This window comes from Wickerhamomyces anomalus (assembly GCF_001661255.1).
Source record: "Wickerhamomyces anomalus NRRL Y-366-8 unplaced genomic scaffold WICANscaffold_7, whole genome shotgun sequence".
Taxonomy (NCBI): domain Eukaryota; kingdom Fungi; phylum Ascomycota; class Saccharomycetes; order Phaffomycetales; family Wickerhamomycetaceae; genus Hansenula; species Hansenula anomala.
Genome location: NW_017567116.1, coordinates 481,229 through 503,908, shown reverse-complemented (window position 1 = coordinate 503,908; position 22,680 = coordinate 481,229). Strand labels below are relative to the sequence as shown.

The following is a 22,680-nucleotide window of genomic DNA, read 5'->3' as shown; positions in this document are numbered from 1 at the left end:
AGCCCTTCATTAATCCAGTCAATGGGAATACTGTCAAATACACCTATGCTAATATGTCAGATTTATCAGAAAAGGTAGGCGCTCTTGCATCTAGAAAAGCTGGTATCATCATCACCAAATATCATCTCCATCCAAAATTTCTAGTATCTAAATATGCCATGGTGCTATATGCAATAGCTATGAATTTGACTCATGTGATATTGTTTGCTGTTTTCAGTAAAGATGATGGTGGTGACGTTAGTATCTATTCACTTTTAGGGTTGGTGCTGGATACTATTGCGTTCTTGATGATTGCATTCAATAGAGAATCCATAAAGGCAAAGTTGAATAAGCAGAAGTATGCATTACTTCGAAAAGTTTTGAGAATCTTTCAAGCAATATGGGTTACATTCCATGGTATAATGGTTGTTTTGAAGGTGGTTTACTCAGCGGCTTCACTAACCGCTCCATATTATACTGGAAGCTTAGCAAATAACAATGAAGATTATGTTACAGCTCTTGCTGTTTTTGCTGTGGCATCATTATTTTGTGATTGTATTGTGTTCATTCTCTTGGTGAACGTGTTGTACATTAAAGCTTCTTTCCAAGCATCAAGATTTGTATTATTAGTTGTTTCAATATTCCAATTCCTGCTCAATATTGGTGTCGTCCAAGTTACAATCACTTCTTTAAAAGAGTCAGACTTGAGTAGTCTTAAATCTCAAAAGTTTTTCCAACAAGAAACTGCATTATTTTTCCATACAAGTGCTTTTGTTGTATGTCTTTCAATATTGGGTGTTTATGTTTCAATTATGGATGTTGATGAACATCATAAATTATTAAAAGTTACCAAGAAATTTTTCACATTTTTCAAAGTTTATGGAGTCATTGCATTCCTTTTTGCTATGGCATCTTTTGTTTGTTCATTGGCAACCATTTCAAAACCTTACTACAAACATGTTGTCAATAGAAAAGTTGCTCCAGTGCTATTTGGTATTATAATGGGTACTTGTGTCACTATATTGGTTTCTGCATCAATTTATATGAGACCACCATCCAAAAAGAATAAATTGAAAGTGGAAGAGATTGATCTATCAATGTTGACTAAAGCTCAGAAGGCAGAGTTTGCAAAACTAATTACTTATAATCACAATAGTAATTCAGGAATAAGCGGAGAAGCTGCCTTGTCTTTAATGGAATCATATGCTTTATCAGTTCTAGATGGTATGTCTTGCAAAGTTTTAAGGGTTTACAAAGAAAATGTTGATTCAAAACTACCTTCTTATGAGAATTATAAAGCTTGGGATCTATTAGATAGACAAAATATGATCTTTGATGATGATTTTGAAGTTTTAGGGTCTGTGGAAACTTTGGTTGGAGATGCTAAACCTTTATCAAAGAACCAGTTGAAGAAGTTACAGAAAAAGAAGGATAAGACTAAAGGGACTGCTCTTTTCACATCAGAAAACATCTGTACAGAAGATGACTATGCAAAAGCAAAGATCTTTTATGAAAAATTAATTTCAACTGAAGCTTTAGTTTTATTAACTCTAATTGAAAACTATGATATGACTGAAGCCGTACCAGGTTACTTTGGAAGAGTCTTGTCGAGATTCTTTGGTAAAGATTCCCTTTTGAAGTTATTAACTATACGTTTTGGGTTATTGGGGTTCCATTGGCCTTTTAGAAGAGCTACTTTCTATTGCAGTACCACCAAGAAACCAGTTGCTCGTTCAGCTGCTGTTATGGAGGCTATTACTGATTGGAACTCATCTCTAAAAAGTGGTGAGAAATGTTCAATGATTTTAGATCCAACTTATGATAACGATCAAAGTTCAAAGGCAATTGAGGCTAGTGGTTGGAATCAGGTTGCATTACCAGCATCTCATGTCATTGATTTGAGACCTTATAAAAACAAGTCACTTAAATTTTATTTGAAGCAGATCAAATATAGAAATACTGATACTAAGTTTTCTGAGAATGGAGGTGAGACTATTGAAACTTTTGAGTTTACTGAACAACATTCACATCAAGTCATTGACTTATGGAAGAACATTGCTGCTAAGAGAACAACTGGTGGTAACACTTCTGTTTTGATTGATCCAAATGAAAAGTTCATCATGTCTATGGGTCAAGCCAACTCAAATAGCGATAGATCAATTTTGTTTTTGAAACTTGGTAATGATATCTTGGCCTCATCAGTTTTATACAGATTGGGTGATACTATAACGTCAGATTTACAAGGTATTGATTATTCAATCGGTAAAGATTACAAGATATATTTTGTCATGATGCAAAAAGTTATAGAGATTGCATTAAAAGAAGGTAAAAGTTTTGTTGATTTCGGACCAACTACTGAAAAACCAAAAATGGATATAGGATGTCAGTCTATCCCATTAAAAGGTGCTATAACGGCTCCTAACTTCTTTTTGTCAACAAGTGTCAAATTTGCGGCTTCAAAGGTACACGTTTAAATAAATTATATATTGTATAGATTTATGCTTATGATGAATTATGAAAGATTGTTCTCGTAGTTATAACCTCGAGCTGACTAAGCGATGAGCTTGATTGAAAAAAAAATTTCAAAAAGTGTCTACAAAAATTAAAGTAGGCGACGAACAAGATCAAACCAAGTAATCATTAGCAAGATCTGTTTAAAATGGTTTCCAATCAACTAAGGAAACAAATCCTCATGAAGAAGAAGCAACTTTCTGGAAAGAACAAAGTTTCAAAACCTTTCAAAAAGAATGCATCATCAAAATCCCAAACCAAAATACCCAAAGCTAAAGAAGATCGTATTTTAGAAGCTGATAGCTTAAAATGGAAAAGCGTTGATATTCCTGAAACTTTAGATGATTTTGGTGGATTCTATGGGTTAGAAGAAATAGAAGGTGTTGGTGTTAAGTACGTTGATGGTAAAGTGCAATTTGTCACTAAAAGCGAAGATAAAGTTGAACCTATCGAAAAGGAAGAGGAAAGCACCGAAGAGACTCAAGAAGAACCAAAGGAAACAAAGAAGGAAAAGAAGCAAAAAGTGAAAGAGCAAAAGAAGGAGCAAAAGAAGGAGCAAAAAGAATCAGAACTTGAAGGTTTCAGTAAAGTTTCAAGCACTTTAAACTTTGAAGATATTGAATTACCAGATACTGATGTTGAGCTACCAGCCTGGTCTAATTTAGATTTATCAAACTTTACATTATCAGGATTAAATCATTTAGGATTCGAAAAACCAACACCTATCCAGAAAAGATGTATCCCACTTTGTAATGAAGGTAAGGATATTATAGGGAAAGCTTCAACCGGTTCTGGTAAAACTTTAGCATATGGTATTCCAATTTTGGAGAAATTAGTAGCAAACAGAGAATCAAAATTTCCAACTGGTATCATCTTCACTCCAACAAGAGAATTAGCCCATCAAGTTGTTGATCATTTGAATAAGATTTCCAAGTTTTTCCCATTTAGTCAAAGTTCAATTTTAAGTTTAACTGGTGGTTTGTCTATTCATAAACAAGAAAGACTTTTGAAATATGACAACTCAGGTCAAATTATTGTTGCAACACCAGGTAGATTTCTAGAATTGATTGAAAAAAATACAGAGTTCGCTAAGAAGGCTGCAAATGTGGAAATTTTGGTTTTGGATGAAGCTGATCGTTTGTTACAAGATGGTCATTTTGATGAATTTGAACAAATTTTGAAAGTTTTGAGCACAAATAGAAGTAAACAAGGCAAATGGCAATCATTAGTGTTTTCAGCTACTTTTTCATTGGAATTATTTTCCAAATTGGCAAACACCCAATATCGTCCAAAAGGTGAAGAAGTTGATGAAAAGAAACAAATCATCAATCTTTTAAATGAAAAGTTGAAATTCAAAGCTGAACCAGAGTTTATTGATTTAAATCCAAACCAAAAACTGGCTGGTGATATCACTGAAACTTTGGTTGAATGTTTACCAGCTGAACGTGATTTGTTCTTATATTATTTTCTGTTAATGTACCCAGGTACAACATTGGTGTTTACAAATGCTATTGATTCTGTGAAGAGATTAGTCCCATATCTAAACAACTTGAAAGTTCCAACATTTGCCATTCATTCATCCATGCTTCAAAAACAGCGTTTAAACAACATTGAGAAATTCAAAGAAGCTGCACAAAAGAATAATGATCCAAATAAATCCACAGTTTTAATCGCTTCGGATGTTGCTGCAAGAGGTTTAGATATTCCAGGTATTCAACACGTTATCCATTACCATCTTCCAAGAAGTGCTGACGTTTATATTCATCGTTCAGGTAGAACCGCAAGAAGTGGTAAAGAAGGTATTTCTGTTATGATTTGTTCACCACAAGAAGCTAGTGGACCTTTGAGAAATTTGCGTAAGGCGCTTGCTGATGATAAAACCAAATACAGGGGGAAATCCTCAAGAAAATGGACCAAAGATGTTCAACGTTTGCCTGTTGAAACTGATATTGTTAGTCAGTTGAGACAAAGATCAACCTTGGCTTCACAGCTAGCTGATAGTGAAATTTCCAGTAAATCATTAAGTAAGGAAGATAACTGGATGAAACAAGCTGCACAGGATTTGGATATTGATGTTAGTGATATGGAGGAGGATGAAATTTTGAAGAAAAACCGTAATAAAAAGGAAAATAAACGTTTATCCTCAGATGAGACTTCCAAAAAGAGATATGAATTGACACATTTGCTAAAACAATCTATCAGAAAAGATTTAAGAAGAAGTTACTTGACTGGTGGATTGAACAATCTAGCTGATTCTATAGTGAAAGGTGTCGGTCATGGTAACATTATGGGTCATGATAAAGTTGATGCTTTAGATCAATTGAGAATAAAGAAAAAACAAAAAACTAAATAGATTTATAAATAAATTAAGCATAGTCGTCATGATTTACTAGTAGCATAACAAGTATAAATAGAAATTTATATTAACTCTAGTATACATTTTTTTTTTAACATTGACATCATCCCTCCATTTAAATGAAGTCTTCTTCATCATCAAAGTATTCATCATCTGATTCATCAGCAAGTTGTTCAAAGTTCAAGGCATAACGAAGTAAAGCACCAATACCACCGAAACCTCTAACGAATTGCGCACCTTCACTTGATCTATCTGTGATAAATTCCAAAGTAGCACCAAAGTTTTTGTAATTTTCAGCCAACCATTCTAATAATGGTTGTTCTGAGATCATTTCCATTTCAGTACCTGTGTTCTTGTCTATGTTATATGTTTGATCTTCTTGTTCTGGAGAAGCATGAACGATAACTTCATTACCTTCAGCATCTTTATAAGTGTAACGGATAACATCCAAGTTTTCATAAACAATAACAGTTTCACAGGAACCTGCCTCTAAAGCTTTTAATGTATCAGAAACACCATAACAGAATTTACCTGTATCTTGAGAGATTTCATCGAAATATTGTGTGATCAATTTCTTTTCTTGAATAAATTTAACATTTGCTAAAGCTTCAGCAGATAATTCAATAGCTTGATTGAAACCATTTTCACCACCATAAGAGATATCAACAATTTTAACAATCTTTGCTTGTAATCTGTTATCAAACATATCAGATTTAGATAATTCAGTTTTGAAATCGGCAGAACCAGCAAGAACTAAACCGTTAACATTAACTTTATCATTTGAAATAAAACATTGAACAGCAACTTCAGCAACTTTACGAATATAATTGTGTCTTTTTTCATCTCTTAATCTCGCGAAACGTAAAGCAGATTGACCACCTCTACCATGCTTCTTTGGTAAATCAACGGTGAATTTAGTAATAACGGTTCTTGTGTTACCAGACAATAAACCAAATAAGGAACCATTACCATCCATAACGATGAAACCATAGTTATCATCACTTTCCAATAATTCAGATAATGCTTCTGTGTGGAATTTATTGTCACACAAGTATAACTTTGTGTTGATTGGTTTGAAAGGTTCGAAATCAATGTTTAATTTTTTTTCTTTACCTTCATCAGTTATCACATCACCACAATATAACACTAGACCATTTGGTGGAACTTTGTTGTATAATTTCAATTTTTGTTGAGTAGATGTAATAGCAGAAAGAACGGATAATCTGTTAACTCTTGATTTAATATTTGAAGCAGTACCATATTCATCAGTAAGCAATTTTTGATAGAATGAAATTTGTGATTTTGGAGGAATGATTAATGAAATCATAGAGGTACCATTACCTTTGGCTAATTCTAGGGATTTGATCAATTTTTTGACCTTCCATATTTCAATATTCTTTTGAGCTTCGTCTGCTTGTTCCATTTTCTATAATACTTAGCACAATATGCAAATTTATCAAGCTCTTTCCAATACACCTTCTTCAAGTTTTTTCAAACTTTCTCAGCGACGTAACAAAAAAAAATTTGATAGATGAGATCCGATACTGTAAATTACGCGCACTGAGCCGTGACAGTGTAAAACTCAGAACCGAAAAACTAACTCACATACCCAGAACGCATTCGCGAACATAAATTTATGTAGATTGACAAGAGAGTAGTGAACTCAAAGCTTTAGGCTGGAACTTTATAAAGAGTCATTGCAAATTCCTTTCCAAGTCCATCCTCTTCAGTTGAAAACTGGGTTGAACTGGGCTCTATAATGTGTTCCCACGCTAATATTCTCATAGTCTGCCATTTCGCACCGTGTCAAGGCCCACGGTTAGTAAGGTTTCAAAATCGAAAAACCAAAAATATCTGATGTGAAACTTTTGGTGAGGAATCCAAACAATACCAACACCAGTGCTTTAACAGTTTTGGATTAAAAGGATTGAAAAAGAGTTTAGTATGGCCTTGAAATCCAGAAACCTGTTCCATAGAAACAAAAAAACGGTGGATCAACATCAGGATTCTGATACCGATTCCGTGAGTGAGGATGAAGCTCCAGTTATCAAGAAGGAAAAATCAAGAAGACCAAAGGAAAACAACTTTACACAACAAAAGCTAAAAGCCATACATCCTATAATAACGCCTAAATATGTTATCCCTCTGTTTCTACTGCTAGCTGTGCTATTTATTCCTTTAGGTGCTGGTATGCTGTACGGGGCATATAAAGTTGAGGATTTAACTATTGATTATACAACTTGTGCAAATGCTTCAGATTCTTACACTGATATGCCAAGGGAAAAATATGAATTCAATTTCAAAAACAATATTACAATAACTCCAAAATGGAGATATAGTTTGAATGAAACTGAAACCGATCCAGTGGAACAAGGTTTATGTCATATCCAATTTCAAATCCCAAATGATATTGGTCCAGCTGTTTTCCTGTTGTACAAAATCAAGAATTTCTATGCAAACCATCGTCGTTTTGCTAAATCGTATAGTGAAGACCAGTTAAATGGTAAAGATGCCTCATTAAACCTTATCAAAAACACTGTTGGTCAAAATTGTGAGCCTTTAAGTGAAAATAGTGAAGGTAAAAGATATTATCCATGTGGGTTGATTGCAAACTCTTTATTCAATGACACTTATAGTGGATTAACTGCTGTTAATTCTACATCTGATGATTACACAATGACAAACAAGGGTATTGCTTGGAGTACCAACAAGAATAGATTTAAAAAGACTAAATATAATGCATCAGATGTTGCACCACCACCAAACTGGGCTAAAATGTATCCAGATGGTTATACAGAAGATAATATTCCTGATATTTCAACCTGGTCTGAATTCCAAAACTGGATGCAAACACCAGGCTTATCAACATTCAGTAAATTGGCTTTAAGAAATGATGATGATGTCTTAAAAGCTGGTACTTATGAAGTTGTTGTCGGTTTACATTGGCCAGTCACTGAATTCAACGGTAACAAATCAGTCTACCTGACTACAAGATCAGTCATTGGTGGTCGTAATCCATTCTTGGGTATTGCATGGATTGTTGCTGGTGGTATTTGTCTTGTTTTGAGTATTGTTTTCTTGATTATAAATTTGGTTGTTCCTCGTAAAATGGGTGATATTTCACTATTAAGTTGGAACCAACAGCACGAATAAGCATAGACAAAACCTTTGAGTTGTTGCTTTTACTGTATACTAGTTATTTTTTGTATCATGAGACTGTTTAAATGACTGATTTCAAGTTTTGTAGCTCTCTCTTACTAAAAGACCGAAAGTGAAGTTATATCTCCGAGGGTTGTTTTGTTTTTATTTTGTAAACATCAACTGAAACAGCCTATAAACATTGCAGACGGCATCGAAAAGTTCAGACAAACAAGCTAAAAAGGCTTTATTAGAGTGGTCACTAGAGGAAAGAGCATCAAGAGATATATCCACCTTATTTCTGACAGAAGGTTGCAAGGGAAAAGCATCAGAAAAAGATCCAACTCTTACCGCTCGTTTTTCCATCAAGTAAACAGTGATGCACCCAAATCAAATCAAGAATGACTTTCTTTACAGGTTCAAGGAAGATGAGAATGATATAGAGGAACTGTCTCGTATAGAAGAAAGTGAACTGCTACAATCGCCCAAGTTCAAGAGGCTTCAATCCTCTTCTCCACCACGATCAAGCTCGTCATCTCCACTAAAAGCCAACATTTCCAAAATCAATGAAAACTCTTCATTCGAAAATAAACCAGACCTACAATTCACTCCTAAGGAAAATATACCCAAGACACCAACCAAGTCAGGCTCTAGACACCAGAGGCGAAGAGTTGATTCAGGAAAAGGTATACTGCCACCAAAATTCACCTTTAATTCACCAACAAAGTTACACCACGACGCAAAAATCACAAACGCTAAAGTATCATTAACTCCTGCTCAAAGATTTGAAAAGAAACCAGGAAAACTGTTTTCCACAAAGGATATCTTATCATCGTATGAATTTAAAGAAACTGTTGGACGTGGTGCTTTTGCTAATGTCTACAGAGCTATCAATAAGATAACAGGAGATGAGGTTGCCATTAAGGAAATTTTCATAGAGGATGACGATGATATTCTGGAATTAATGTGCGAAATTGATTTGCTCAAGATTTTGAAACACAAGAACATTGTCAAATATCATGGCTTTATAAAGAATGACAAAAAATTGTTGATATTCTTGGAATATTGCTCTGGAGGTTCGTTGAGGAATGTATACAAGAAAAAGGGACCTTTGACTGAAAAGAAAGTTGTAAAGTACATGAAACAAGTGCTAGAAGGTCTAATATATCTTCATGGGCAAGGTGTCGTGCATAGAGATGTGAAAGCAGCAAATATTTTGTTGACCAGTAGAGGTGATATCAAACTAACAGATTTTGGTGTTTCCACAAAAGTTTCCAATAATACGATCAAAACGTATTCAATTGCTGGAACCCCAAACTGGATGGCTCCAGAAATCATATCAATGGATGGTACTTCGACAGCTTCAGATATTTGGTCATTAGGTGCTACAATTGTTGAATTATTAACAGGTGAACCTTTATACTCTCATTTGAATGAAATGGCTGCTCTTCATGCAATTGTTACAGATGACACCCCACCAATACCAACATTTATATCAAGCGCTTGCAAAGATTTCCTACTAAAATGTTTTGAAAAACAACCAAGTCAAAGAGTTGGTGCTAAAGATCTACTGAAACACCCATGGCTCGCAACATCCAGTAGGAAACCTGAACCAAAAGAAGAAATCTCGTTCATCACTTCAACAATTAAATCATCAAGAAGTGGTTTCAAAAATGATTTCAATTCAATCAAAAGATTTAACACAAGAAAGTTTTTACCATTAGACTTGAATGCTTTTAAACACACTGAGCAAGATATCAACTCTATTATTGATGATGAATTAGCTGAAGACTTTGAAAGTTTAGCACTTGAAGAATCTCAGTTCGTGGGAGCCAACTCGAAATCAGCATCTCTCTTTGAACCAATGGAAGTGAATGAAAAAGTGGATGTTACAACGAACATGAAAAATCACTTGATGGAGAATCATTATGAAATTAATGCGGCTCATGAAATCACGAAAGCCATCAGAGATAATGAGCTCAACTTGGATGTTTTATTGAATCAGAACTTCATATTTCATATACTTCAATGGATCGAAACGGCAGAAGATGACGATGAGTTGCTTATCGCATATATTGATTTGGTTTCAAGTATTTTGGAAGTGAAAGCTGATGTGATTCCAAAAATCATCAGCTTTGGAGGAATTTCAACATTATCTAAGTTACTAGTCAACAATTACAGTTATACGCTTCGGTCAAATGTTGCTGATTTATTTGACGTTGTATTTGAAAAAGATCAGACTTATATGGGTGACTTTATAGTATCAGGTGGCTTGATTGTTGTGTTTAACCTTCTCCAGGAAGACTACAAAAAATGCTCCAATTTACTAAAGTTCTCCGTGCAATTCATCAAGGGTGCATTATGCAATAATAGTTCAGTTCAGGAAACTGTGCAGTTTATGTTGTTCAACTATAACAACTCACTTGACTGGTTATCCATTTTGCTAATGGAGTCAGCTAAGTCACATGACAGTTTTTCAATAGACTCCATAGTTGAAATCATTAGTCATTTACATGTCTCAAAGACGTCTTTGGTGAAGCCAATCTTTTTGAATTCAATTTTCAAGATTCATGAAAAGCTTTCTTCAAACAACCAAATAAAACTATTGAAATTCTTGAAAAAGTTAAACTTGAATGAAGTACCGCAGAATTCCAATTTGCTTAAATTTTTGGTAAAGACTGTTCATAGAATTTTACAGCAAAAGACCCTGATGCCTGAGATTTTGAATATCACATGCTCTCTAATGTTCAGTTGTTGCCATCTAAACCAAGAGAAACAAATAGAACTAGTAAGACTCCACATTTTCCCATTGTTTCAAGAGTTAATAAATTCCACACTGCCATGTACTGAATTTGTCATACCATTATTATGTGAATTTCCCTTCAACCACCTATTGTTACCTTTCATCTCCAAACAAAAATCAACACTTTTGGGCATTTTCTCGGAGCTATTGATTGATCCAGTATGGCAGGCTAATGCACTAGACTCATTGGTGGCATTACATGAAAGAATTGGTATGGATGATTCTGTTGCAAAATATCTCCTTCATGATGAATATCATTTTTTACTGAATGGGTTCCTTGTTGAAAACAGTTTGAACTCAGAACTTTACTTGGAGAGATTGATCAAGCTTTTGAATTCATACAGTAACTCTTTAACAGTGAATCAGATTAGATTGAGCTTTTTCAACAATTCTGAAGTAATTGATAGCATATTTCAAAAGATTTCTCAACACAAATCAGATCTTGTGGTACAGATAAATCTATTCAAGTTGCTCAAGATCCTCAGTGCCAACAACTTTGAATACAAAAACTTTGAAAAAATATCATTCCAGCTTAACAAGATCAAGCCTACAAATGTGTTGTTGATTGATCAGTTAATAAATGAGATACTTGGAGGTGAGCTTGATAAGGAAAATTCATTGATGGGACCTCCAACAGGGACAACTCCGAAGAAGCTGGTATTCTAGCTTGGATAATACACAAAGCATATAGCATTTCATTAAGCATTTACAAACCACCTTTTACTTCATCGATGAAAACTTGTAGATCAGTTAAAATTTATATGTCATCTGCCATAAATTCACGGTCGCGATGATTTTGCGTGCACAATACAAAAAATTTTTTTCAAGTATAATTTTTTTTTTATAAAGGCTAAGGTACTTGAAGAGGTAAATCAAATTATAACACTAATATAAACCAGATTATAGAAAATGGGTGTTGCAGGAAGAGGTACCAAGCGTTCTGGTTTGCCATCAAAAGCTGCCATTAAAAAAAGCAAAATTTCAAACACCAAGGCTGCTAAAGTTCAAAGTGAAAGTGAATCAGAAGATGAAGTTAGCGAAAGTGAAGATGAATTAGACGTTTCAAGTGAAGACGAATTAGATAAAGATGAATCAGAAGATGAATTAGACCAAGATGAAATCAAATTAGGATCAGCAAGTGAAGATGAAGGCGATGAAGGTGAAGAAGAAGCAGATGGTGACTCTCCAAAAGATGGATCTAAACAAACTTCCAAAGAACAACATGCAGAACAACGTAAAGTTTTACAAGAGAGAAAACTACAGAGAAAGTCAGGTGTTCAAGTTCAACATATCAAGTCCCTATGGGAACGTTTAAGAGTCAAGAATCCACCTGTTCCTAAACAAGTTCGTGAAAAATTATGTGATGAAATCTGGAAGTTATCAAAAGATGTGATTAGAGATCTTGTTTTGAAACATGATGCCTCAAGAGTTGTTCAAACACTTGTGAAATATTCATCAAAAGAAAGAAGAGAAGCTGTTACAACTGCTTTGAAGTCTCATTTTTACGAATTAGCCACCAGTTCTTATGGTAAATATTTGCTAGTTAAATTGTTACACTACGGAACTAAAGATTCAAGAGGTTTAATATTAGATGAATTGCATGGGAAGTTAAGAAAATTGATGAGACATAGAGAAGGTGCTTATGTGGTTGAAGATTTATACACATTATACTCAAGTGCTGAACAAAAGAAGCAAATGATCAGAGAATTTTGGGGTGCTGAGTATGCCGTTTTCAAAGAAAGTGGTAAAGGTAAAACTATCCAAGAAATCACATCAGAAAGTGTTGAAAAGAGAACTCTTATTGCAAAGAACTTGATAGGTACCATCACAGCCTCTGTTGAGAAAGGTTCAACTGGGTTCCAAATTCTTCATGCTGCTATGAAAGATTATATCCAAATTATTAACGATGAAGAGACCCGTGAATTAATTGAGCTTTTACATGAACAATTCGCTGAATTGATCCATACCCCAGAAGGTGCTGATGTTGCATGCTTTTTACTCGCTAGAGCTACTGCTAAAGAAAGAAAACAAATTATCAAATCATTGAAAGAACATGCCATGAGTTTGATCAAGAATGAATATGGTAACTTGGTTGTTATCACTCTATTCTTAACTGTTGATGATACAGTGTTAGTCTCAAAAGCCTTGTTTGGTGAATATGCTGAGCATCTTCATGAGCTAGTCGTTGACAAATACTCCAGAAGACCTTTCCTTTACTTGTTGAATGGTTTAGACGGTAGATTTTTTTCACCATCAGTTCAAAAAGAATTGAAACATTACGTTGAATTATCCCAAGAAACTTCTAAAAAACCAAATGATCAAAAAAAGAAAGAATTGTTAGACAAAATATCACCAGCATTTTACAAAAGTATAACTGATCACACTACAGAAATTTTGAGTGAAAACATAGGGTCTCAATTCATCGGTGAAGTTTTTTTGAATAATGCACCAATTTCAGATGATAAAAGAGAAGAAGCTATTTCAGCTTTAATTGAAACCTTTAAAGGTGATTTCGAAGAAGAAGAACATCCAATCAACAAAGCTTTCTCAGTCAGATTATTGAAGTCTTTGACTCAAGGTGGTAAATGGGATGCTAAAACCAAAACCCTAATCAAACTTGATGTTCCAGGTATAGGATCAGATTTTGCTACAAGGTTCTATGAAGAAGTTATTGGTGATAGTTTAGAAAAATGGATCGAAAACAAAGATACTTCATTTATTGTTGTTTCAATCTTTGAATCAATTGATGATAAGAACGCTCAATTCTTCAAAGACTTGAAAAAAATCAAGAAAGATGTCAAAAAGGCTAGTCAAGAAGATAACAAAGGTGCTCAACTTTTGGTCAAACTTGCTGGTTTTTAGATTCCAAGTCAATTCACATGTACCATATAGATTTTAATCACGAAATAAAATTGTATAATAGAAAAAACCTGGCACTGGAAACAGTTGAAAATTGTAAGTTTAATCGCTGGTTATATGTAGTTTTTGACATTTGCACGACTTTCTCGCGAATTCGCTTTTTGGTTTTGTTTACCTTTTTTTTATAGACTTGTCCAAGATCAACAACGCCATCAACTGTCAAAGGAAGCTGTGCTCAAATGAAGGTGAACATTAAGAACTGGAAGGGTGTGGCAGTATGGTCCTGGGATGTCCCAAATGAAGAAGTTTGTGGTATCTGTCGTGTTTCATTTGATGCAACTTGTTCAGCCTGCAAATATCCAGGTGATGAATGTCCATTAGGTGAGTAAACTTTCTACATGAGCCCAAAGATCCCCCGACTAACTATTGCTTCAAGTTGTCGGTGTATGTACTCATAGATTTCATTTGCATTGTATCCTAAGATGGTTGGATACAGATACCGCAAAGAGTTTATGTCCCATGTGCAGAAGAGCATTCAAAATCAAAGAGAATTACCAACAAAGTCAGGTCGATTATGGAGATCCTACACCAGCACATCCTGCATCGTCTTATTAATTTATATTGTTTGGTATAAATTATACAAAAGCTCTCAATAGGCTCTTAGTCTTGGCTGGTATGGTTCTTCCAAGTACTTGATCTCATCTTCGGTTAACTTCAAATTTGCACCAATAACAGCATCAAGTACCCTTTTTTCAGAACTAAAACCTATAATTGGGGCAGCTCCTTTTGAAATAACCCATGCTGTTGCAACAGCAGCCATTGTCACATTTTTCTTTCCAGCAATTTCACCAACTCGTTTGATGATTTCAATATCAACAATCTTCGTGTTGTCTTCAGCAGTGAACCCTCCACCGATCAAAGCATTAAATTTTGTCACTTGAGTTCTAGTGGTGAATTCAGATTCCTCTTTTGGGACAGGTCTAGCTAAAGTTCCACCAGCTAATGGCGACCAAGGAATTAAACCAACGCCAGTTTTATCACAATAATAGTTCATCTCCCTTTCATCTTCTCTGTTCAACAAATTGTAGAAACTTTGCATTGAGATGAACTTTTGCCATCCATTTTTATCTGCAATGTGTTGGTATTCAGCAAATTCAACAGCCTTCATTGAAGAAGCACCAATGTATCTTGTATATCCTGCTTCAATACAATCGTTCAATGCTTTCATTGTCTCCTCCTGTGGTGTTGAAGGATCATATCTATGGATTTGGTAAACGTCAATGTATGTGCCTAATCTCTCAACAGAATTTTTGGCAGCATCCAAGATGTGTTTTCTTGATAGCCCTCTATTATTTTGGAAATTTAGCTTATCAACTTCAGAGCCAATATTGTCAAGAACATTACCTGGATAGCCAACTGGATAATCATCATCAACTGGATAGAAAACCTTTGTTAAAATAACAACTTTGTCTCTTTTGATTTGATATTTTTTTAAAAATTCACCCAAAAGCTTTTCAGAAAGACCATTACTGTAAACATCAGCTGTATCATAAGTTCTAATGCCATGATCGTAGCCTGTCTTTAAAATCTTGAAAATTTCTTCCTTGTCCTCAATTAACCATTCTTCCCAATTTTTCGAACCAAAACTCATACAACCGATGATGATATTGGAAATCTTCAATCCTGATTTACCTAAATTCTTCCATGGAACAAGCTGTGAAGTTTCGTTGGGCATTTTGATTAATTCTTTACTTCGAAAAATGAGTTTGCTTATACGGCTATTGAATTTGATAGGGTACCAAAGTTCCAATTCTCTGCTTTTATACTCGCAGGTGAGTTGTTGCTGACTTATTCAACCTTTTTTAAATCGGCATTTAGCGGAACTAAAGACCCAATTCGAGAAGTTACAAGTTATTGACGTCGCCTTTAACAAGGTTATCATTTGTAATCAAAAGCTGCTGGGAATATAAGTAGTTTTTTCAAGCAAAAACGTGCTGAATCAATTGATCAATTGGCTCACCTAAATGCTTAAAAATCTTGAAATTACTCAGTGGAATTCTAATATTCTGATCCTTTGATCTTGCAGCTTTAACACAGTCAAAAACGTTTTTAATAGCAAGACTATCGCCTTCAAAACTGAAATTACACATTACTTGCTTAATACATTCAATGAATGATCCCAGATACTACTACTCTTCAGCTTGAAAATTTAATTGAGCTGGACGTCTAAATTTGAACAAAGTGAACAAAAACAAAACATAATCTTCATGCTTAGTGTACTGGGATTTGCAATTTCAAGCTTTTGTGAAAGCGTTTTTCCAAAGCCAATTATTTAATCAATGGCCGGTATGGCTAGGAATAAAAGGCCACCATCAGCTTGATTTTTTTGTTCCCCATCACCATCTAGTTGAATCATCGATACATTTCATAAACTGGGTTGTTAACATTGTGAAATTACGTAATAGATCAAATCTGTCAAATTCAGCGGGTAAAGTTCATTTTGCTATACAAAGTTTGTATAACATTTATCTTTCAAAAAAAGACATCCTCAGGTTCACTTGGTACCAGTTCTATTTTTCCATTCTTGAAATCAGCAAGCGGCTTCCCCAAAGTACGCAATATTTGCAAATCATAAGGCAACTCAGACTTTCTTCTAGCAACAACACAATCATAAACATTTTCATCCATTTCATCTTCAAATTTACCTTCAAATAACCCAAAAGAATGTACCTTATAAAGCTCGACAAAATCATCCCACATACTACTATTTTTGAACATCTTAAAGTCAAGTATAGAGCAAAGAGAACAAAAATAGAACATAATCTTCATTGCAACGTGTTCCTTTGAATTTAAGGCATTTAAATAAACATCATTGACTGCAAAATCTAAAAGTGCCCTGAAAAATGGAACTGGATATTTGAAGACCAATGATCTGTGAGCCCCAATTTCAACAGAAGATATCACGGTGTAATAATTGAATTGTAAAATATCCGCATCACATATTACAAAATCGACATAGTCCCTCAAATATTTGATGAAAACGAATTCAGAGTCAATTGTGGTGATTTGCTTTTCAGCTGGCAGAAGGATACATTCAAACTTTGTTCCTTTTAGATGTGAAACATTCAAAGCAATCACGTCATAGTTCCCTCTAACAAAGCTCAACATGTTATATAACCCACTTGGGTCAGGATGAGGGTGATCAATTTTGGTTGAATTTGGGAAAACACCTTTGGCAGCTACCAAAACGGATTTTGCGATTGCAAAATAACCCAAGATTTCACTTAGATCCTCGTTGATAGCATTTGAAAGTACCAAAGTCTTGAATTGTTCAGCAAGCTCAGAAGTATTTTGTATATATTCCCGTGCCTTTTGAAGCAAGTTGACAGTTCTGATCTCAACAGTGCCAAACAAAGGGTCAACTTCATCCTCAATATCTATAGTTTCAATATGATTCAGTTCATAATTAGCTAGCAATCTTACACTGCTTATTGCATAGATTGAAAATTTAACTAAATCTGATGAACACCAAAGTTTAGGAACTTCTGTGGACCAAAATCTATAAGTTTCCTCATGGACATTAAATGAAAAAAATGAAGCCCCAAAATCTAGGAAAAACCGTAGAAGCTTCAATTCAAAACTTGAAACTTCAAGCTGTAAGCTCATTGAGTTGAGCCTCTGTAGTGGCTTACTCTGAATTTCAACAAAATCTGTATCAATGGGTATCAAGGGAAGGCCCGAGAACAATTCTTTCTCAACAGTTGATTCATCCGATAAGGAGGAGGAAGAGGATGAACTTTCTTCATTCTGAGCTTTTTTGGACTTTCTTGCTCTTCTTTTTCTTGGTGCTTTTGGCTTTGCCTCAGGATAAGCACATTCTCTTCCTGTATGGTTGCAATATTCACAAATTGGTTTAGCTTCATTACATTTTATCTTCAATTTTTTACAACTAAAGCAACCAGCTCTTGATCTTGTTTTCTTCTCTGGTTTGGAAATACCACCATTGAATCTTCCAGTGGGTGTAGCTGCCTTATTTGATTTCGTTGATGATTCCTTTATGAGGTCTGGGAACTCACTTATTGGAGGGAAAGCAGCATCTAACAACAATTGCTCCATTTTGACAGACTCTTGAATTTGATGTTCACACCTGTAAAATACCAGAATGACTTAACGAACAATAAATATGTGTCAGTATTTAGATTTGAAATAAAGCAGTTCACATCTGAGTGACTTTCATGGTAGGAGATTCAAATTAAAGGACAGGACAAACAAGTTGTTATATACTTCATGACTTTTATTTACAGTTTTAGGAATTTGATGAGGTAAGCGCTAAAGTGGATCTTCCCCTATAGGTGTTTGGGTGTTGGCGTTTGGCAGCGTTATAATTTGCTTACAGCACCGATTGATAATCGCTAAAAGATAGCTGAAAGTTGTTTGTTGTGTCTTGTGTCTTGAGATTACGTATGAATCAACTTACAAGTTGTATACAATAAGACGATGGATTAATAAGACGTTTGGCAAAGCGTTACGGGGCTTATTCAACTATTTGGGTTTTAAGCCCGTGATTCTTCTTTAAACCCGCCTCGATATGAATGCATTTCAATATGGTCTCAAATTTCAATCATTACAAACAATGATATTTGATCTGTTGTTCTTGTTATCTTGCAACAGTGTAATTTGCTGGCGAGTGGTTACTTTAATCATGTCCAGTTAGTCACTAAAATATTAAGCAGTTGTGAAGTGGACGACGTAGTCAATCACAATTTCTTGAATAGATAGATTCAAGATATTTCAAGCTGTACACCATTATATTGTACATGTTGACCCATGAACTCATCCCTTATACAGATATGTAGCATAGACTTCCAGGGTCATGGAATTAGCTTCGCCAAAGCAGCCATTGTGCTTCATATTCAGTGTTAGTTTGATGTTTGATGAATGGCTATTGAAAAATTTCAAGCCGCAGCAGTACGTCTGTCATTAATACAACTCAACAGGATTTGCTAAGTAGTCACTCAGAACAGTAGCGTCCGCAGCACTATTCCAATCAGGATCGATACCCATCTATCTTTTCTTTTAATCACTTCTTATTGGATAGCTTCTCGTGAACATCAATGGTTTTACGTTATAAATCTGAAAAGTGTACCACAATAACCGCTGATATAAGCGGAAATCGTGACACTTTTTTTTCTTCAACCAACTTCATACCAATGATAATGAAAAGTTCATACATTTGTCACTATGAAGTAGAGTTTGGACGTGACATCACAGGCCATGTTTTCTTTTCAATTCATAGAGCATGGACCAATCCTGAAAAGTATATAAAGATGAGGAAAGTCCATGAATTCTTGGCTCTTAAACTCATGGTTAGTTTATTATTTTCAAACTCAAAGAGTCAAGTACACATAAAGTAAAGTAAAATGCAATTCAATTTACGTCCTTGGGAAATCATTGGTGCTATCCAAGTTGCCTTTTATGTTGTCATTTCAGTAATAACTTTTTATCCAGGTGTTAGATTGGTTAAAAATCGTTCACCTTTCAGACCATTCTTTATTAGGTATGCAATCTTGATGTTGACAAAGATTATTGGTGGAATTTTGTTGATTCTTTACAAAAACAACTATACTAATATCAATCTTGCAATTACTACTTCCGTTTTCAACTCTGTTTCATTAGCCTTTTTGACTATTTTGTTGGCTTTTAGTACAAGATTTGCAGAAACTTATAGAAATCCTGAACAGACCACTAAAAAGAATAAAGGTTTGTCGAGTTTAATTCATGCAGATTATACAAAATCAGCATCTTGGGATAATTTGCTTGAAAAATTGACACTCGTGGCCATGATTTTAAATATTGTGGGTAATAGCATGGTTGGTTCAGATAGAGCAGCATCTAAACCAGTCCAAGAAGCTGGTTCAATTATTTATCTAGTATGTTTGGTCCTTATTGCAGCCTTGGTATTCCATAAGATAATGAAAGAGAAAAGGCAAGCTGAAAAAGAGTATGGATTTATATTGGGCGTGTTGACAATTTGTGCTATCTTGGTCGTATTCATTTTTGTCAGAATGATTTACGCTGTTTGTTATGCATTCACTTTCAATGTTGATGGAACATACACCACTAATGTTAGCAAATTTACTTATTTATTTGGTGATTGGAAGTATTATGCATTCATTGCTTTCATTGAAGAATGTATCTGTGTTGCGTTATATGCCTTGATGATTTGGGTCGTTTTCAATGGTGAAAATAAGTTGGGTTTACATAAGTCAGCCGATACTACTGAGGATTATCAAAAGTTTGATGCTTAGTTAATGAACAGTAATACATTTGTACAATAGCCGATTAAAAATTGTAGCTCTAGCTCTATAATTTAATATTTATACAAGAATAAAAGAATTGAAGAAAATCTAGTTTTCAGTTAAATCAGATGGTTTGATACCAATACCATTGACATTTCTGAACATTCTAACACCATTGTCACCTTCAACGAATTGACAAGATCTCATAACTTTCCATAAACTTTTCCACATGTTTTCACCGTCATAACGATAATGATCTTTCATAACTTTCTTGATAGCATCAGTAGCCTCTCTAGCGTTATAAAATGGAATTCTTGAAACGTAATGATGTAAAACATGGGTTTCAATGATATCGTGGAAGATATGTTGACCAACGAAACCAAAGTTTCTATCAATGGTTGCAGCAGCACCTTTAGCAAAAGTCCATTCTTCAGCATCATAATGTGGCATAGTTGGATCAGTGTGTTGTAAGAAAGTGACAAAGACTAACCAATGGTTAACCCACAAGAATGGAATAAACCAATTGATGAAAGCAGACCAAACACTGAAATATTTGGCCCATAAATAAACAACAGTGAAAGTAGAGACCATACCAATATCTGACAAGACAATGAACCAATAATCTTTGGCATCAAAAATTGGTGATTTTGGATTGAAATGGGATCTACCTAAAGCTGAATGATCTTTATGAGGTTGACCAGTGGCATTTGTAGTTAAATATAAATGTAAACCACCCAATTGTTGGAACAATAAAACGAAAAAAGTATAGATTGGAGTTTCTTCTGCAACTTCAGAGATTTTTGATTTTTGTTTAACCTCCAAGTATTCTTTTTTAGTGTATGGAATGAAAACCATATCTCTTGTTAAATGACCAGTAGCTTTATGATGTTTGGAATGACTGAATTTCCAAGAGAAATAAGGAACTAATAAATAAGAATGTAAAACCCAACCAATAGTGTCATTAACCCAAGTATAATCACTGAAAGCACCATGACCACATTCATGGGCCAAAATCCATAAACCAAACCCAAATAAACCTAATAAATAAGAATAAACACTCCATAAAACAAATCTAGCATAAACATTTTCAACTAAAGGAATTAATCTATAACCAATGTTACCAATGATAGTCATGGCCAAGATATCTCTGAAAACATAAGATAAGGATTGTAGTAATCTTCTTTCATAACAATGTTTTGGAATAGCATTCAAAATATCCTTGATGGTATAATCTGGAACATTGAAGACGTTACCATGGGTATCAAGGGCTTGTTTAGGTGTTGATTTCAAACCAGCGACGTTACCGCCCAATTTTGTTGGTTTCAAACCTTCAGCAGTTGAACCATTATCAGCACCTGAGGAAAAAGTTTGGACTGATGAAGCCATTATTGGATTGGAATATGAAGAGGATCTAGATAGTGATACTAGATATGAGCCAGACGAGATTCTTAGTTAAAAGTCTCACGGTGTCAACTAGTTAAAAGATTCAGATCTAATGAAAACGTGAAAGATCGAAAATTTTTTTTTATTGTACTTTTTTTTTTCACATGGTCCCTCCTCCATACAACTTTTAAAAGAAATTGTGGATCAAAACTTTCTCTCCAGGCGCGCAGGAGTCAGGACTCAGAAATTCTGGGCCTACTGTAATTTCACTCTCATATCTCGCGTCAACAGCGTGTAATCTTTTCTTTTGTGGGCCAACAAAATTTGAGCCTACCCAAAAGAAGGTCAGCCTAGAATGCAGAGGCTCCCATTGGTACAACTGGCTCCAGGAGGACACGATCAAACACGCTATGTATTTTATCCTATTGTCTTGAAACTTATAAGTTTCGCAAAGACATTGATATATTAATTGTTTGTGATTCGTGAATGGTCGTAGTCTGAACTCTGAAGTCGTTAAAGTTTAACGGTCGACGTTGGTTTTTCCACGAGTCGAGGGGCTTTTCAATCAGCCGTGTAATTGTCACACAATTTCATGGACTTTAAGAAGAACCAGAAGTCCCTAAACAAATCAAATGAGCTGAAAATTAACTGGAAAACTAATTAAACCACTTAATCAACCTGAAAATAGTCCTTGAATAGTCCTCGATGTGTACTTCTAGTCCTTTAAAAAAAATTGGTACGGGCAGCAAAAAAAGAAGTGCACTCACGCTGGGGGTCGAACCCAGAATCTTCTGATTAGAAGTCAGACGCGTTGCCATTACGCCACGCGAGCTTTCTTGTTCATTTTTTAGCTTTCCTTCTCTTGTTCAATAACCAAAGTATGCCAGAATACCAAAAGTATTAAAAAGGAAATAGTATTATAAGTGAATTATAGTACATAAAATCAAGCAAATCAGTTAATACAGATTAACAGCTATCCAAAGAGCCTACTTTCAACTTACTACCATGTCTGGATCAGAAGATGATCCGAATAGGGTCTCGGAGAATCCACCGAATGATGGAAATAAAACCTCTGAAAACACCCCCCAAAACGCTTCAAATGAAGCTGAAACCAATGAAAACTATGAAAAAAACCAAAAAAATCAAGAAAATACTACTGAAAACCCAAAAAAAATGCAGAAAACCCAAAAAACTCGGAAAATTCTTACGCTGCCAGAGCTGCTGCAAATGGTGGTGCCAAAAATTTTTCGGAAAAAAATGAGTCACGTGACCAGATCACTATTATGAAGGACAACTACTTTAACAGAAATACTGGTATTAGAGCTGCTAGATATGCCAATGAAGTAGACAAA

General features: G+C 34.7%; 11 protein-coding genes and 1 non-coding gene across 12 annotated transcripts; 7 read left to right on the top strand and 5 right to left on the bottom strand.

Moving 5' to 3' along the window:
- Positions 1–53: 53 nt before the first annotated feature.
- WICANDRAFT_65423 (uncharacterized protein) lies at positions 54–2,453 on the top strand (the record flags this gene model as incomplete). Its single annotated transcript, XM_019183908.1, has 1 exon — positions 54–2,453. One exon carries the CDS (start codon positions 54–56, stop codon positions 2,451–2,453), a length of 2,400 nt encoding a protein of 799 aa, XP_019036369.1.
- Positions 2,454–2,671: 218 nt separating this feature from the next.
- On the top strand, positions 2,672–4,843 carry MAK5 (ATP-dependent RNA helicase; the record flags this gene model as incomplete). The annotated part of the gene is made up of 1 exon (XM_019182450.1): positions 2,672–4,843. The coding sequence occupies one exon, from the start codon at positions 2,672–2,674 to the stop codon at positions 4,841–4,843; it is 2,172 nt and encodes a 723-aa protein (XP_019036368.1).
- A 118-nt stretch (positions 4,844–4,961) lies between these two features.
- On the bottom strand, positions 4,962–6,269 carry SUP45 (translation termination factor eRF1; the record flags this gene model as incomplete). The annotated part of the gene is made up of 1 exon (XM_019182432.1): positions 4,962–6,269. One exon carries the CDS (start codon positions 6,267–6,269, stop codon positions 4,962–4,964), a length of 1,308 nt encoding a protein of 435 aa, XP_019036367.1.
- A 521-nt stretch (positions 6,270–6,790) lies between these two features.
- On the top strand, positions 6,791–7,999 carry LEM3 (Lem3p; the record flags this gene model as incomplete). The annotated part of the gene is made up of 1 exon (XM_019185991.1): positions 6,791–7,999. One exon carries the CDS (start codon positions 6,791–6,793, stop codon positions 7,997–7,999), a length of 1,209 nt encoding a protein of 402 aa, XP_019036366.1.
- Positions 8,000–8,819: 820 nt separating this feature from the next.
- Positions 8,820–9,572, top strand: WICANDRAFT_23453 (serine/threonine-protein kinase; the record flags this gene model as incomplete). The annotated part of the gene is made up of 1 exon (XM_019180988.1): positions 8,820–9,572. A coding segment is annotated over one exon (753 nt), but the record flags the coding sequence as incomplete, so codon positions are not given.
- A 2,086-nt stretch (positions 9,573–11,658) lies between these two features.
- Positions 11,659–13,769, top strand: PUF6 (Puf6p). The gene has a single exon (XM_019186604.1). It carries the CDS (start codon positions 11,697–11,699, stop codon positions 13,647–13,649), a length of 1,953 nt encoding a protein of 650 aa, XP_019036364.1. The 5' UTR covers positions 11,659–11,696; the 3' UTR covers positions 13,650–13,769.
- Positions 13,770–13,885: 116 nt separating this feature from the next.
- Positions 13,886–14,261, top strand: APC11 (anaphase promoting complex subunit 11; the record flags this gene model as incomplete). Its single annotated transcript, XM_019182445.1, has 2 exons — positions 13,886–14,027; positions 14,083–14,261. 2 exons carry the CDS (start codon positions 13,886–13,888, stop codon positions 14,259–14,261), a joined length of 321 nt encoding a protein of 106 aa, XP_019036363.1.
- A 34-nt stretch (positions 14,262–14,295) lies between these two features.
- On the bottom strand, positions 14,296–15,381 carry WICANDRAFT_35844 (aldo/keto reductase; the record flags this gene model as incomplete). Its single annotated transcript, XM_019182362.1, has 1 exon — positions 14,296–15,381. One exon carries the CDS (start codon positions 15,379–15,381, stop codon positions 14,296–14,298), a length of 1,086 nt encoding a protein of 361 aa, XP_019036362.1.
- Positions 15,382–16,178: 797 nt separating this feature from the next.
- Positions 16,179–17,762, bottom strand: WICANDRAFT_65415 (Zn(II)2Cys6 transcription factor domain-containing protein; the record flags this gene model as incomplete). Its single annotated transcript, XM_019183907.1, has 1 exon — positions 16,179–17,762. The coding sequence occupies one exon, from the start codon at positions 17,760–17,762 to the stop codon at positions 16,179–16,181; it is 1,584 nt and encodes a 527-aa protein (XP_019036361.1).
- Positions 17,763–19,066: 1,304 nt separating this feature from the next.
- WICANDRAFT_81375 (uncharacterized protein) lies at positions 19,067–19,954 on the top strand (the record flags this gene model as incomplete). The annotated part of the gene is made up of 1 exon (XM_019185223.1): positions 19,067–19,954. The coding sequence occupies one exon, from the start codon at positions 19,067–19,069 to the stop codon at positions 19,952–19,954; it is 888 nt and encodes a 295-aa protein (XP_019036360.1).
- A 99-nt stretch (positions 19,955–20,053) lies between these two features.
- On the bottom strand, positions 20,054–22,146 carry WICANDRAFT_86068 (uncharacterized protein; the record flags this gene model as incomplete). The annotated part of the gene is made up of 2 exons (XM_019185990.1): positions 20,054–21,318; positions 22,137–22,146. The coding sequence occupies 2 exons, from the start codon at positions 22,144–22,146 to the stop codon at positions 20,054–20,056; spliced, it is 1,275 nt and encodes a 424-aa protein (XP_019036359.1).
- Positions 22,089–22,160, bottom strand: WICANDRAFT_t132. The gene has a single exon. It is a non-coding gene; the product is annotated as a tRNA-Arg (tRNA).
- Between the last annotated feature and the right edge of the window lie 520 nt (positions 22,161–22,680).